Source organism: Bufo bufo, chromosome 6 (genome assembly GCF_905171765.1).
Source record: "Bufo bufo chromosome 6, aBufBuf1.1, whole genome shotgun sequence".
NCBI classification, from domain to species: Eukaryota; Metazoa; Chordata; class Amphibia; order Anura; family Bufonidae; genus Bufo; species Bufo bufo.
This window is the reverse complement of record NC_053394.1, coordinates 415,407,853-415,422,655: the sequence shown is the minus strand read 5'-3', so window position 1 is coordinate 415,422,655 and position 14,803 is coordinate 415,407,853. Positions and strand designations below refer to the sequence as shown.

The 14,803-nt window shown below is 48.5% G+C and overlaps 1 protein-coding gene, 1 long non-coding RNA gene and 1 other non-coding gene across 5 annotated transcripts in view; 2 read left to right on the top strand and 1 right to left on the bottom strand.

The window, feature by feature from the left end:
• FAAP100 (FA core complex associated protein 100) overlaps window positions 1-14,803 on the top strand; it is a 104,737-nt gene that overhangs the window by 29,259 nt on the left and 60,675 nt on the right. For all 3 annotated transcript variants that reach the window (XM_040438839.1, XM_040438840.1, XM_040438841.1), the window contains one exon: window positions 10,549-11,429. In XM_040438839.1, coding sequence (XP_040294773.1) covers window positions 10,549-11,429 — 881 coding nt within the window. The remainder of the gene's footprint in view (window positions 1-10,548; window positions 11,430-14,803) is intronic.
• On the top strand, window positions 6,021-6,130 carry TRNAL-CAA. The gene is made up of 2 exons: window positions 6,021-6,058; window positions 6,092-6,130. It is a non-coding gene; the product is annotated as a tRNA-Leu (tRNA).
• LOC121005976 lies at window positions 6,683-11,796 on the bottom strand. The gene is made up of 3 exons (XR_005779992.1): window positions 11,786-11,796; window positions 9,038-9,042; window positions 6,683-6,817 (listed from the first exon to the last, which is right to left on the bottom strand). It is a non-coding gene; the product is annotated as an uncharacterized LOC121005976 (long non-coding RNA).

Sequence of the window (14,803 nt, the reverse complement as noted above, 5' to 3'; positions counted from 1 at the left end):
ATCACAAGCTTCTGTGCTACTTCGCCCGCGCAAGGGATCCCGCAGCTTGCGGGGTGGACGTTCTCGTGGCGCCGTGGGAACGGGTTCACGTTCCTCTGTCTTTCCGCCATTGTCCCTCCTGCCTCGGATTCTCCACAGGATCAAGTGGGAGGGCGTTCAGACCCTGCTTATTACTCCGGACTGGCCACGCCGAGCATGATATTCGGATCTTGTCCTCCTACTAGGGGACGCTCCGTATCCGCTCCCTCTCAGACCCGATCTTCTGTCGCAAGGGCCCGTCTTCCACCCGTGTTTAGATACTCTACGTTTGACGGTGTGGCTCTTGAAACCTTCCTTTTAAAGCAGCGGGGTTTTTCCGATGCGGTGGTTCGGACGCTCATTAGGGCCAGGAAATTTACCTCTTCCAGGATCTATTACAGAACCTGGAAGTCCTTCCTTCGGTTCTGTGAAGAGCGGGACCTGTCTCCCAGATCCTTCTCCCTGCCGGTCGTTCTGGCCTTCCTTCAGTCCGGACTGGAACTGGGCATGGCACGCCTCTCCTTGAAGGGCCAGGTGTCGGCCCTTTCTATTTTCTTTCAACGATCCTTGGCGGGAAAGGGTCCTGTTAAGACCTTCCTTCAGGGAGTTGCGCACACCGCTCCGCTCTACCGTCCCCCGCTACATCTGTGGGACCTCAACTTGGTATTGGGGGTTCTTCAAGCTTCTCCCTTCGAACCCCTGCGGGAGGCTTCCCTCCGCCTGCTGTCCTGGAAGGTGGCCTTCCTGGTGGCCATCACATCCATACGGAGAGTTTCAGAGCTGGCAGCTCTGTCATGCCGTGAACCATTCCTAGACAAAAGCGTCACAAGTACATCAGACAGAAGTAAGGGAGGGTAAACCCTCAATAAAAGGGCCCCCACCCTTCGCCTTTTCCTTTAAATTCAGTCCTATGGCCGATAAGATAAAACAGGTCATAAAGAAAAATTGGAGTATCCTAGTGAGGGACGATTCCCTAAAACAATTGAAAGATATGAAACCAGTGATAGCGTTTAGAAGATGCCATACTATACGCGATCAAGTGGTAACTAGCCATTTCAGGAAAAAACGTCTCACATGGCTGTCTGAACAGAGACCAAAAGGGAATAGGAGTTGCAGAAACTGTTCCTTCTGCAGCTTCAATTCCCAACTACAAGTGATCTCTTTTGCAGGGATAGAACATAGGGTTTTTCCACTTATTACCTGCCGCAGCAAATTTGTAGTTTATATAATTTTATGTAGATGCGGACGCTTCTACATCGGAAAAACTATCCGCTGCTTATTTGAAAGATTCCGCGAACACCTAAACTCCTTAAAAACAGGAAAGGGTGTTCCGCGGTTAATAGATCATGTGAATAAGGCACATAGTGGAAATCCCAATGTGCTGACTTTTGCTGGCCTTGAAGTAGTTAACCGCACTGAAAGAGGTGGTGACAGAGAAAGGGAGCTTCTGAGAAGAGAAACTATATGGATCCTACGCACGGATGCATTAGGTCCGCTGGGACTAAATGAAAAAATAGATATGAGCGTATTTTTGTAATGAACCACTCTTGCTTATTGTATTTTCGTATTTTGATTTGTTCTTATTGGTTTATGTATGTTCACATATGCACCTTACATCATTGAAGAGGTCCCGCCTGACTGTAATCCCTGCCCTCCCTCTTGAGAGGCCAGGTGTTGATTACTTAGTAATTAAGCATATTACTGTGATGATGCGGCTTCCTGTGCACTATAAGAAGGTGCCGTGACCTCTTCAGTGTTGGAAAGCCAGAAGAAGCGCATACACGCGCGAAACGGCTGTTGCTTATTTGCTGCTGTATCTGCAACCCTTGCACCCCCCTCCTGCCATGGAATAAAGTAACCTGCCTATCAACGGTGAGTGCCGCTCGTTTTGTTTTCTTTTTCTTTTTATCACATTCCTAGTCTTTCATCAGGACAAGGTGGTCCCCCGTCCGGTCCCTTCCTTCTTACCGAAGGTAGTGTCGGCTTTTCACGTCAATGAGGACATTGTCCTGCCGTCCTTTTGTCTTGGGCCCTCCCATCCGAGAGAGGTGTCGTTACACCGTTTGGATGTGGTGCGGGCTCTGCGGATTTACCTTTCGGCAGTGGCCCCCTTTCGGCGCACGGACGCCTTGTTCGTCCTTCCGGAGGGTTCTAGGAAGGGATTGGCAGCTTCAAAGGTGACTATCTCCCTGTGGATTCGCTCCACTATTTTGGAATGTTACCTCGTTCGGGACAAGACGCCCCCCTCCGGGGATCACGGCCCACTCTACCAGGGCACTTGGGTCCTCCTGGGCTCACTTCCACCAGTCGTCGGCGGCTCAGTTGTGTAAAGCTGCGACCTGGTCTTCCCTCCACACTTTTACGAAGTTTTACAGGGTTCACACTCTCGCTTCTGCGGACACCGCTCTGGGCCGCAGTGTGATGACTGTCACAAGGTTCTCTACCTTCTTCACTCTGTTTTGTGTTCCTTCCCCAGGGACTGCTTTAGGACGTCCCATGGTCTGTGTCCCCCAATTATATAAGCGAGAAAATGAGATTTTGTGAAACTCACCTGTAAAATCTGTTTCTCGCTTGTATCATTGGGGGACACAGACCGTGGGTATAGCTGCTTGCTGCCACTAGGAGGCGACACTAGGCTAAGAAGTGATATGCTCTCTCCAGCCTGCAGGGGAGGAGTTATCAGTTTTTAGCTTAGTGTCGTAGGAGGCAGACCTCCATGCTTTTGCAGGGCGGCTTACTTTTAGCCACTCTGTCGACCCCGGGAGCAAGGCCGGTGTCGGAATCCCTCACCGCTCGCCCTCCCCAAGAAACAAAAGTGGACCAGGGCAGCCCAGCTCCCCTGCTTCCCGCCAGCCAAGGGGTCACCTAAATCCGGCGAGACCCTCCGCCATTCCAGTCTCCTGCCACTTCGGGTGCCAGCGGGTGAAGAGGTGACCCTGCTGGTACTCTGAGAAAGGGTGAAGAGAAGAGGATGAAGATGGGGTGAGTAGTCCGCATTGGGTAAGTACCTCAGCCCCCCCCTTCCCCTTGGTCACCTCATCATAAGATGGAGGACATTTTTCTTCAAGTGGGCCAATCCCTGGTGAGGGCCCCACATTGCCTCATGCCCCAATGTAGGTTTTGTGCTTCTGTCCATACTGGGGGCCTGGGTTCTTATATTCCGCCAGCAGCCGGCACTGGTCACGTTATACGGCCTGCGGGGTGAGCTCCCGCGGCCGGTGTTCAGCCAGGGCGCTTAAGAGCGCCGCTCCGGTCACTCCACTGGCCGGCTATTCGTTCGGCCGGCGCCAAAAATTTAGGCCCCGGCTTCTCTTCGGGCCTACCGGAACTCAGCCCGTGCAGTTTTTTTGCGGCCACGGGATGGGTTCCCGCAGCGAGTGGACACATCTGCCCACTGATCTGGAGGGGGTATCGGCGGTTGCTCTTCAAGTCCCTCTGTGGTAGCCGGCCGGCAGTACCGCCCGGTCGGCTGTGCGCCGAACTTTATGTCCCGGCTTTGCGGCCTACTAGGCCGCAACTTTCATTCCGGTTATGGAGGGGGCGGGTTCGTCCTTTAGGCGTGAATTCTCCCCGACTAGCTGTCCCTCCTCCCCCAGGTGCCTGCTGAGCTCCGCCTCCGGTCCTCTGAGCTGGGTTAACCCTTTATGGCAAGTCGCTTTTTTGCAGCCGGCACTGGATTATCCAGTGTCCCCTTTCTCCAGGCCATATACCTTAAATTAGGAATTTAACCCCTTCCTGACGCTTATTCATTTAGCGGGGGCATCACAGGTAGTCCTGCCCCCCTCAGTCCATTTCACCGCACGTCCACCCTGGTGGTGGGGTATGGGACTGGGCCCATGTCCTATCCAGACAGGGGAGGATTGCTCACAGTTTCCCAATCCGCCCTCCGGGGCTGTTTGGTTGAGAAAGCACACATGAAGAATTCCCAGATCACCCTTCTGGGTCGTCTGGTGTATATGCTACCACCTGTGAAATCCAGGGGAGCACATCTGAGGGATTCCCTATCCGCCATACGGGCCGTTTGGTTGATAATGCTCCACCTGCACAAATCCAGGGGAGCACATCTGGAGGATTGCCAATCCGCCCGCTAAGGCCGTTTGGTTGATAATACTCCACCTGCACAAATACAGGGGAGCACATCTGAAGGATTCCCAATCCGCCCGCTGAGGCCGTTTGGTTGATAATACTCCACCTGCACAAATACAGGGGAGCACATCTGAAGGATTCCCAATCCGCCCTACGGGGCCATTTGGTTGATAATGCTCCCCCTGCACAAATCCAGGGGAGCACATCAGGAGGATTCCCAATCCGCCTGCTGAGGCCGTTTGGTTGATTATACTCCACCTGCACGGATCCAGGGGAGCACATCTGAAGGATTCCCAATCCGCCCTACGGGGCCGTTTGGTTGATAATGCTCCACCTGCACAAATCCAGGGGAGCACATCAGAAGGATTCCCAATCCGCCTGCTGAGGCCGTTTGGTTGATTATACTCCACCTGCACAAAGCCATCGGGAGCACAGCTGATGGATTCCCAATCCACCCTCTTGGGTCATTTGGTTGTTAATCCACATGTGCAATCCAACGGAGGACCTCTGGCAGTTCCCAATCCACCCCCCTGGGTCGTGGGTTGATTGAGTGCCGCCCACACAATCCAGTGAGCGGTCATGTAGGGATGCCGATTCCACCTCCTGGGTGGTTTGATTGTTATATCACCACCGACACAGCCTGCAACTGCCATGGCTAGATGCTGAGAGGTAGAGCTGCGCACGAGCAGGACACTTTCCTCCTCGGTCTCCTTCACACCTCCACCCTTCCTCATTAGGGTGATATTCAGAACCCTCCCTTCTGGCAGGGGTTGGTTCTGAGGGAACAGGGGATCAGTTCTGCGGACTCTGATATGAATCTTCTAGACTGCATCCATACTACCAGCAGTACTGATTGTATGCATTGCCCCTTTCCTTAGGCGGCATTTGCATTACTACTGGATACAGTACTTATCCTTTGTATTCCCTCCTTCCACAGGTGGACTGACTGCACTTGCACTGGTCAGTGCCAGCCATTCGCGTCCCCCCTTTCGGTAGTTGACGGATTTGCTGTTCCACTGGGTACAGTACTGGCATTATGCATTAGCCTCTCTCATAGGAGGCGTTATGGCTTTGTCACGGGTGGCAGTGTTTACTGTAAGTATTACCCCCTTACATAGGTGGAGGAATTTCTCTACCCACCGGGTACGGGACTAATCATATGCATTATCCTCTTCCATAGGGGTGTAATTCTCTACCATTGGGGTCAATTCCTGCTGGGTGCATTACCCCCTGCAGGATACAGTACTTCCTATATATTTTTCTCCCCTTCATAGGTGCAGTAATTGCACTTCCATTGAGTGCAGTGCTTACAGTACGTGTTACCCCCTCCATTGGAGGGGTTATTACCCTACCGTTGGGTACGGTTCTGATTATCTCCCTTCCTTGACGGAGGATTGCGCTACCACTGAATACTATTCAACAGTCGTGGCATTACCCCCTTCTACAACTAACAGGAAATCACTGAGCATCTATGCATGCTTTAATTCAACTAAGCCACGACACTAGATACCTTGGCTTCCTTCACAGGTGGGCCGCGGCAACAGTCGTTACCATTGGTGCCTGGTACTCTTCATCTAGTGGTATATGAATACTGGGGCTGCTCCCATATTGTATCCTCCCGTTTCTTCTGGTACTGGTTGTTGGCGCAGATATGTCGACCTTTGTTCTCTCAGGGGGGTCACTCAGCAACACTCAGGTGCCCTAGAGATTCCCATCCCCATGGGCCTCCACCGTTCAGGTTGGTCAGAAATTGGTCCTCTACAACGTGTGGTGTGCACGCCATTATACAAATGTTGGGATTACGATCCAGCGAGCCCAAGGTTGCACTGACTCTGTATTCTGGGCCACCACTCTTCCTTATTAGGTGAGGGTGTTTTGCTGGCATTCTGCATTGGCTACTACGGCGTGTTCTCTAAGTCAGGATGGCCGAGTGGTCTAAGGCGCCAGACTCAAGAGTTAATCTCTTCCGTGTATGGGGTGTTCGGGTCTCTAAATGGAGGCGTGGGTTCAGATCCCACTTCTGACAAAAAGCAGGGGTAATTTTCACATTAGGGCTGGAGATCGAACTCGCGGCAGTGGGTCAGCCCCCCTCAGATAGGGGTTCTACCATGGCACTGCTTCGGCGGTTGCTCTTGTTTTGCCCCCTTTTTAGACGGAATGCCTCAGGATGGCTCTGGTTGACTGAGATAGCATGGTTCCATGCTACTTCTGGGTGTCCTTAGGCCTCTCCCTCAGTTTTACGCTGGGAGGAGCAGGCTGTAGCTCTTACTGTACAAGGGGTATTTGCACCTCCACTACATGCTAGGGTTCCTACTGCACAGTTCCTTCGTCAGACGGCGGTTTCTTCTGACTCTGGAATTGGTATCCTGTACGGTGTGGCCTCCTCCTCAGCTGGAGTGTGGCATTTGCGTTACTCTGGTGGCTTCCTTTGTATGGGCTCCTCCTCAGGGGTGTATTACATTACCAAGAGATTCTGTAAAGTGCCAGTCTCTGATGGCAATGGGCTTTTGCCCTGGCCTCTTAATGGTCTTCATTACTGTTAATTGTCCGTTGCTCTGACAACTATTGTTCTTGTGTCGTCAACTCGGGTTTTACATTGGCGTAAATGCCATAGCTATCAGCACCTTACTTTGGGTGCGCTCGACTGGGTAGCTTAGTCCCTGTGGCACTCGCCTACCACTACAGTGATACCTTCCTTCAGATATGATTACTTCTGTGTCACATCAAGCGATGGTGGTCATTCCTTTCACTGCTCCTTCCGGGGGTGGACTACGGTCCCCCCACGCCAGGCTGAGCGGGTGTCTGTCACGCCTTGCCACCACTGGTAGGGATTTCGTTCCTGGAACGTAACACCCCTTTTTTCTTTCCTGTCCTTCCTCTAGCTGGATTGCTGACCATCTTGTATAGTTGTATAGCTATGGAATCCGGGATCTATTTTTTTCCACGGAGAGTATTCTCTTATCTTGGTCTCTGCCCGGAAGTCAATATATGTCACTTATGGGGCTTTCCATTACCGGTTTCTTTTACCCAGAGGAGGATCCTGCGAACCTGGATTTTGGTTCCGCTTCCACAGTTGTGGCCAACAACTGGCTTCGCCCCAACGATCTGTAGATCGCTGGAGGCGTTTCAGGGACAAACAAGCCCTCCCTCTGGGGCTTCTTCTTCTTGTACGTTCATTTGTCCTCTGTCATTTGCATCAGGCAGTGCTCCGCCCAGAATTTTCTTTCTGGCGGAAGGTCGCCGCTTTCCGGGTCATCTCAGAAATGTTTTTCTCTTCTTTCTCCCTCGTATTTTTAAGGGCGGGCTCTCCATCAGCCATCTATTTTGGCCTCGGAGATTTGCTGGTCCATATCTGGCGCGTTCCGCTGTATGGGTTTTTAACTGATTTTCTTGGAGGTCCTTGTCATAACTGGCGACTTCCAACGGGATGTTTTTTCCTGGGATGTCTGCCTGACGGTTACTTCCTAGCGGAGTCATGGCCTGCCCGACCAGCGGTCGTCACTTCTCGGGTTCATCTACTCCAGGCATCGCTTCTAGAAGGCAGCGTCTTGGTCTTCCGGCAAGTTCACAGAGTTTTCCGGGGGCTTTTCTAGACATCAACTGTTGCTGCTCCAGGCAGCAAGATCTTGCAGGCGGCAGCGGATAACGCATCCTCGAGGGCGTTTTTTCTCCATGGGCGTGTGATTTGTTTCCCTCCCCGTGGACTGCTTTAGGACGTCCCACGGTCTGTGTCTGTGTCCCCCAATGATACGAGCGAGAAAACGAGATTTTTGTGAACTCACCTGTAAAATCTCTTTCTCGCGTAGTTCATTGGGGGACACAGCTCCCACCCAGTGTTCTGTTTGCCGCAAATAATGGCGGTTGGTGGGCCAGTATGGTCCTCAGTTCTGGTTCAATCCGACTGATGTTTGTCAGTTATTGGTTGTTTACTGTATTTTCCTTATTGATTTTTTTTCTCCTACTCCTATTGCTTGGGCACAAACTGATATGCTCTCTCCAGGCTGGAGGGGGTATAGCCTGCAGGGGAGGAGTTATCACTTCTTAGCCTAGTGTCGCCTCCTAGTGGCAGCAAGCAGCTATACCCACGGTCTGTGTCCCCCAATGAACTACGCGAGAAAGAGATTTTACAGGTGAGTTCACAAAAATCTCGTTTTCTCGCTTGATTCATTGGGGGACACAGCACCCACCCCCGTTTGGGTCCGTTGACCGTGGAGTTTGTTGATGTTGTAATATCCTTCTGCTTCTCCTACTGCTTTTGCACAAACTGAAGGCTCTCTCCTGGCCGGAGGGGGTATAGCTGGCGGGGGAGGAGCTAACCGTTTTCAGCCTAGTGTCGCCTCCTAGTGGCAGCAAGCAGCTATACCCGTCGTCTGTGTCCCCCAATGAATCAAGCGAGAAACAGATTTTCCAAGTGAGTTTCACAAAATCTAGTTTTTTTACATTTTATTATCTGGAATCTGTCACTTTCATGCCTTTTTTATTTTGGAATTTAAAATTTTTGTATTCTCTGTGCTGCTGTAACACGGTGAATGTCCCCATGATGGTTCTATTAAAGGATTATCTTATCTATTCTTGTCCATTTTGTGAACGAGAATTTGTAATATATTGCAGGGCCTGCAGAAGGGGAAAATGTGGTACGTACACGGCCGGTATCCTTATTATTAGGCTACCTGCACACGTGGATTAACTGTGTTTTTTCCAAAAAGGAAAAAAATGCAGCAAAATGCAAATCTGAAGCTTGTGGACCACAAAAACGGATATGGTTGTGTGCCTGAGGCCTGATGCTGCATTTTTTTCCTTTTTGGAAAAACCACAGTTAATCCACAACGTGTGCAGGTAGCCTAATAATTTTTCACAATTATGGGAAGATTTGTGCTTGCCTGTGACTTAGGGGGACAATGTGCTGCTATAAAGAATATTTGTGCCCCTACACAGTCACTGCTTTGGCGATATAATAATCAGTCAGCACAGTGTTACCCCTGAGACAACTATAGCAGCTCTTCAGTGTCAGGACTCCCACACTTCCTGGTCCCCTGTGAGTTTCACGGGTGGAAGTGGGGTTTCCGGTATTATAGCTCATGTTCAGCCCTTATCATTCACTTTTCCTTGTAAAATTTGTTTTAATGGTAACGTTTTGGTGGTCTTTCTGATGCACAGCTTGTAAAGTCTCATTATTAGTGTCCATTCAGACGTCCGTAGTGCATTGCGGATCCACAGTACACCTGGCCGCAACCCCCATAGAACTGCCTATTCTTGTCTGCAATAGCGGACAAGAATAGGACATGTTCTGTTTTTTTCCAGCGCCGCGGCCCGGAAAATCGGGGCGTGCTCCGGAAATGCATATGCGGAGAGCACATAGTGTGCATTGCGCATCCATTCCATCCCCATACAGAATAAATGGGTCCGCACCCGTTTCTCAATTTGCGGAATGGATGCGGACCCATTATATGGACGTATTAATGGATCCTTATTCTAAGGCTACATGGTGTGTTGTGCAACAGAAATGTGTGTGATTTGTCTTCTACTTGCTGTCGTGCGACTGTTTTAGAGCTGTAATTTGGCTGTAAAGACAACCAAATTGCAGAAGAGTCGAAGGTAAATTGCAGTCACATGTGATTTGCATTGTGGTCTATGATAGTAAAGTCTTGTGTGACTCGAGCCCAAAAATCCAACACTAGAAAGACAAAAACTAGTACTGAATGAATAGCTGAGTCCTATCAATATAGAAAAACATAAAAAAAAAATAAAAATCGAACTCTAAAATCTTCAATTTTATTGATATCATTAAAATGACCAAATTGGTCAATCAATACACAAACCACCCTATTCGTGATGAAATAAGGGACCAGGGAATGGGTTATGTGAGGAAAGCAATCATTTGGGAACACCACTCTCCCTAATAAGATCCTGATTGGTCCTTTGGTCCTCAGCCCGGGGGCGTCACCTAAAGGTGGTGACCCTCCGTCCCCGTACCTGCCCTGGATAACCCTAGAAAGCCCTGGACAGGTTCAATGGTTATTGATTAGGGCTTTCTAGGGTTATCCAGGGCAGGTACGGAGACGGAGGGTCACCACCTTTAGGTGACGCCTCAGGGCTGAGGACCAATCAAGATCTCATTAGGGAGAGTAGTGTTCCCAAATGATTGTTTTCCTCACATAACCCATCCCCTGGTCCCTTATTTTATCACGAATCGGGTGATTTGTGTATTGATTGACCAATTTGGTCATTTTAATGATATCAATAAAATTGAAGATTTTAGGGTTCTAAGGTTTTTTTCTTTGTTTTTCAAAAATCCAACACTGTTGGATTTTCTGCGATTGTCATGTTGCAGCGTATCGCACTGCAACATCATTAACAATCAATACATTCAGTGTCGCACCACACATATCGCCATGTAGCCCCGGTTTTATTAAAGACAATTTTCTTTGCTATTTTTCCGTCCAGGTTGTTGAGAGAACCAAGCTCTGTCACGAGTAAAGGAGACATGACTGTATACCAGATAGGCTCCAGTTTTGGCCTCCTGATTGATCCATCTCTCTGCGCGTTCACTGTAGTCAGTAAGGCTCTTGTTGTCGCATTAGCACAGCAGGACAAATGGAAGATCGCAGTGTTTCAAAAGAAATCCCTAAACCCTGACGACCGGTTCACAGCCCCGTCCAGAGAAGTGACGTTTTCTTACAGAGGTGGAATGAACAGCGGTGATCTGCAGCCTGTCCTATGCTGTGTCTCTATGAGGAAAGACAAACCAATGAGCACTCAATGTAACGTCGCACTGGAAGCCGTGCTGTTCACTAGGCTTTTCGGAGTAGATGTTGCCATGTTGGATTCTCCCATGATACTTTGTGGGTTCCCAGATGGTCAGGTAGTTACTTTTCCATTGAAGGGTGCTGACGTACACTCTACAAATCAGAGAACAACCCAAGGCTCGTTAAAGCTTCTTTATCACTTGGAGCAACCCGTAGTTTCTATTGGTACCATAAAGATGAAACCATGTGGCTCCAATACTGAGCGACCACCTGAGGAAAATACAGCCTGTGACTGTGTAGTGGTTGTCGGGCAGAGGGGCCTGGTGTTGTCAGTGACAGGTGGTGATAATTCAGATGCTATCTCCTGTGCCTATAAAGATTACAGATTACCCGCTCCCGTGTGCTGCACGTCCCACTCCACATCTGGTGTCTTCTGCTGCACATCCAGTGACCTCATTTATGTAACCAGACCAAGCCTGGAGAAAGAAGCTGCAACCAATGCCATGTGCTCAACAGTGACGTCCATCCGTCACAATATACCCATGATAGTGGGGTTATCACCAGTGTCCTTATTGGATGGTAAGTTACAAAGTTTAGGTGGAAAAAACGGTTTTCACTTAATTTATACTATTTGGCTTTGCATGTGTATTGCAGAGGAGAATTGCTGCCCGGGCACCAGGAGAGGGATTTACATTGGGGGACCCCTTATGTGCTGCAATGTCATAACCTACCATACGCACTGCACATCTAAGATTTCTGAGCTAATCTGCCCTTGTGCATCAAGGTTTCCTTACAAAGTACCTAAAATTTGTCAGTGAGAAGATTAGTGATAGCTAGTCCTTCACTTGTGTTTTCTTCCACTGCTGCTTCCGGTGCATGACTGCCAAGTGATGCTATCAGCTGCCAGACATCGACATAGGACAGGGATCAGCAACCTCTGGCACTCCAGCTGTTCTGAAACTACAACTCCCAGCATGCAAACTTAATAGGCTGTTCTTGGAACTCCCATAGAAGTAAATGGAGCATGCTGGGAGTTGTTTCACAACACCTGGCGTGCCGGATGTTGCTGATCCCTGACTCAGGAGATACTCCCTCTACTGGTGTTGCAGTTTGTAAACCTGTGGCATATTTTTTGCACTGATTTGCCTGAAGATTTTGCAAGAAATCCACATGCCATGTGCAGCTTTGCCCTGGATTTCACCCCATGCTTTGCAAAGGGTGCAATCTGCAATGAAAATCATCAGCAAGAATTGACATGCCACCGTTTTCACAATCTGCACTGCCGGTCATTTTACACGTGAAGTGGAAAATTTCTGCAAGGTGTAAAGATGAGTAACATCTCATCTACTCAGCTAGTACTGTATTACACTGTAGATTTTCTGCATACAAATCCCCGGATCAGATTTGCATGTAATAAGCATTTTGTGCATGTCCACCTTTACTGCCAATTTTCTTTATTCTCTCAGTGGATCTAAAATGAAAAATGAAGCTACTTTACAATAGATCTTAATTTGTACAGCTCCCATGCATGCCATATGTCTCCATGGTAACAGACAACAATCAAACCCAGCCATAGCCTGATTCTGCAGTCTTATTCCGCTCTCTGTCCTTTCTTTCTTGCTAACTTAAAATATATGGAAGCATACTGTAGGGTACAAATGGTCAGAAGTATGATCACAGGGTTAGATACCATGGAGATGCTTTGATCTATGTAACGACTGTAGAAGTAAAACAAGAGGAAATATTTAAAGGGTTTATCCGGTAAATGATAATGATAACCTATCCTCAGGTCACCATCATCAGATTGGCGGGAGACCGATCAGCTGTTTCAGGGAGCCGCCAAGCTGGCTCCTGGCAGCTTTCCAAGCACAGTGCCATACATAGTACAGTGACTGTGCTTGGTTTTTCAGCTTAGCCCTATTCACTTCTATGGTGCTGAGCTAAGCTATGTCACCTATGTACGATGACGTCACATGGCCTAGGAAGAGGCCGTGGCGCTCATTGAGCGCCCAGTCTCTTCTAATAGCTAATGGTTGTCGGACCCCTGCTGACCTGATGTTGATGCCCCTTTTAAGTCCTATTGTAAACTAACTTCATTTTTCATTTTAGATGCATTGAGGCAATAAAAGAAAATGTTCATATGTGGACATAACCTTTAAAGTGGTTTTCCCCACGAAGTCTCGTTGCTTGGTGTCTGACATTGGAACCTCCACATATCACAAGTACGGGAATTCTCTGTTTCTTGTTTGAATGGGCTGTGGTTGGGCATTCGTGCTGCTGATTCCCGTTCTTATGATCAGAGGGGGTCCCAGTGTTCAAACCCCCAGTTTCAGTTTTTCTGCGTAGACCGTTGGTTCATGCTGAAAGCCTCTCTGCATGCACATTCTTGTTCGGTTTCCTCTAAAAGTCTAGAAACTCTGTAGATGTTGTCGGGTTATATAAAGACGAAATGCTTTATGTATAAAAAAAAAAACAACTAATGGATCAAAAGAAAAATTATTCAAATGATATTGATCCGTGAGATGGACATAAACATCTCCAAGAGTTCGATCGAGAACCTAATTATTTTGTGCAATCAGTAAAAAAAAAAACAGGGTACAATCGTCTATGCAAAATATACATGATTTATTATACAATAATTTAGAATACAATCAAAAATTAATCAACGTAAATTTCAATAATATACAATGATATGTAGTAGCCAGAATTCGCCACTATATGGTGCCAACAATGTGTGAATATCGTATGTCTAAGATCTAGAGACATCCGTGTTTTGTGAACCAAAATCAGAATGGCTGTTTGAATCCGCCCTTAAAGGGACACTGACAGGCCCAATAAGCATATTTAGGTATATATATGACAGTACAGTCTTCTAAAGTGTATTAAAAGCATATAAGTATACCCCCTGTCCACCTTATAAATACAGTAAACTGAAGTTTTATAACCTGGTTAAATCGTCTTCATTTTGCCCAAGGGGCGGCGTTTCATTCCACTTCTGCCCAGCCAGCCGTCCCCAACTGCCGTTTTGAAGCGCCGCCCAGCTCATCAATATTCACTTCGCTGGGCAGCTACTACTGTCCCCGACTTCACAAGATCCGGCGCATGCCCAATACAATCCTATGGGCATCGGCCTCCGTCTCATCTTCAGCGCATTCGCCCGGCACCTTCACTGGCCGGGATCACATCGCGCCTGCATTCAGTCTGCATCTTAGAGGCAGCTACAGCCTCTGCGTTATGTGCATGCGCCGGGCACTGTTCAGAGCAGCGCTTCAGAGCGCTGCTCTCTTACACCTCAGAAGGGGTTAATACTAGTGCGGCGCTGAAGATGAGACGGAGGCCGATGCCCATAGGATTGTATTAGGCATGCGCCGGATCTTGTAAAGTCGGGGACAGTAGTAGCCGCCCAGCGAAGTGAATATTGATGAGCTGGGCGGCGCTTCAAACGGCAGTTGGGGACGGCTGGCTGGGCGCAAGTGGAATGAAACGCCGCCCCTTGGGCAAAATGAAGACGATTCAACCAGGTTATAAAACTTCAATTTACTGTATTTATAAGGTGGACAGGGGGTATACTTAGATGCTTTTAATACACTTTAGAAGACCTGTACTGTCATATATATATATATAGCTAAATATGCTTATTGGGCCTGTCAGTGTCCCTTTAGGGCTCTATTACACCAGAAGATAATCGCTAACAAGAGTTCATATGAATGCTTGTTAGCGATCATCTGGCAGTGTGATACTGCCACTGATTGCCTGATAAACGAGCAAACGTTCAACAGGGTAATCAGAGTCTTTTAACATGTTTAAAAATAATCGTTTGCCGGCGGCAGATAGTGCCGTGTAATCAGTATTCTGCTGCAAACAGTGATTCAGTATGGGGACGAGCGTTGGCATTAGCGATCCGTCGTCCCAATACTGAGGAAGAGATCGCTGCATGTAATAGCAGCTGTCTC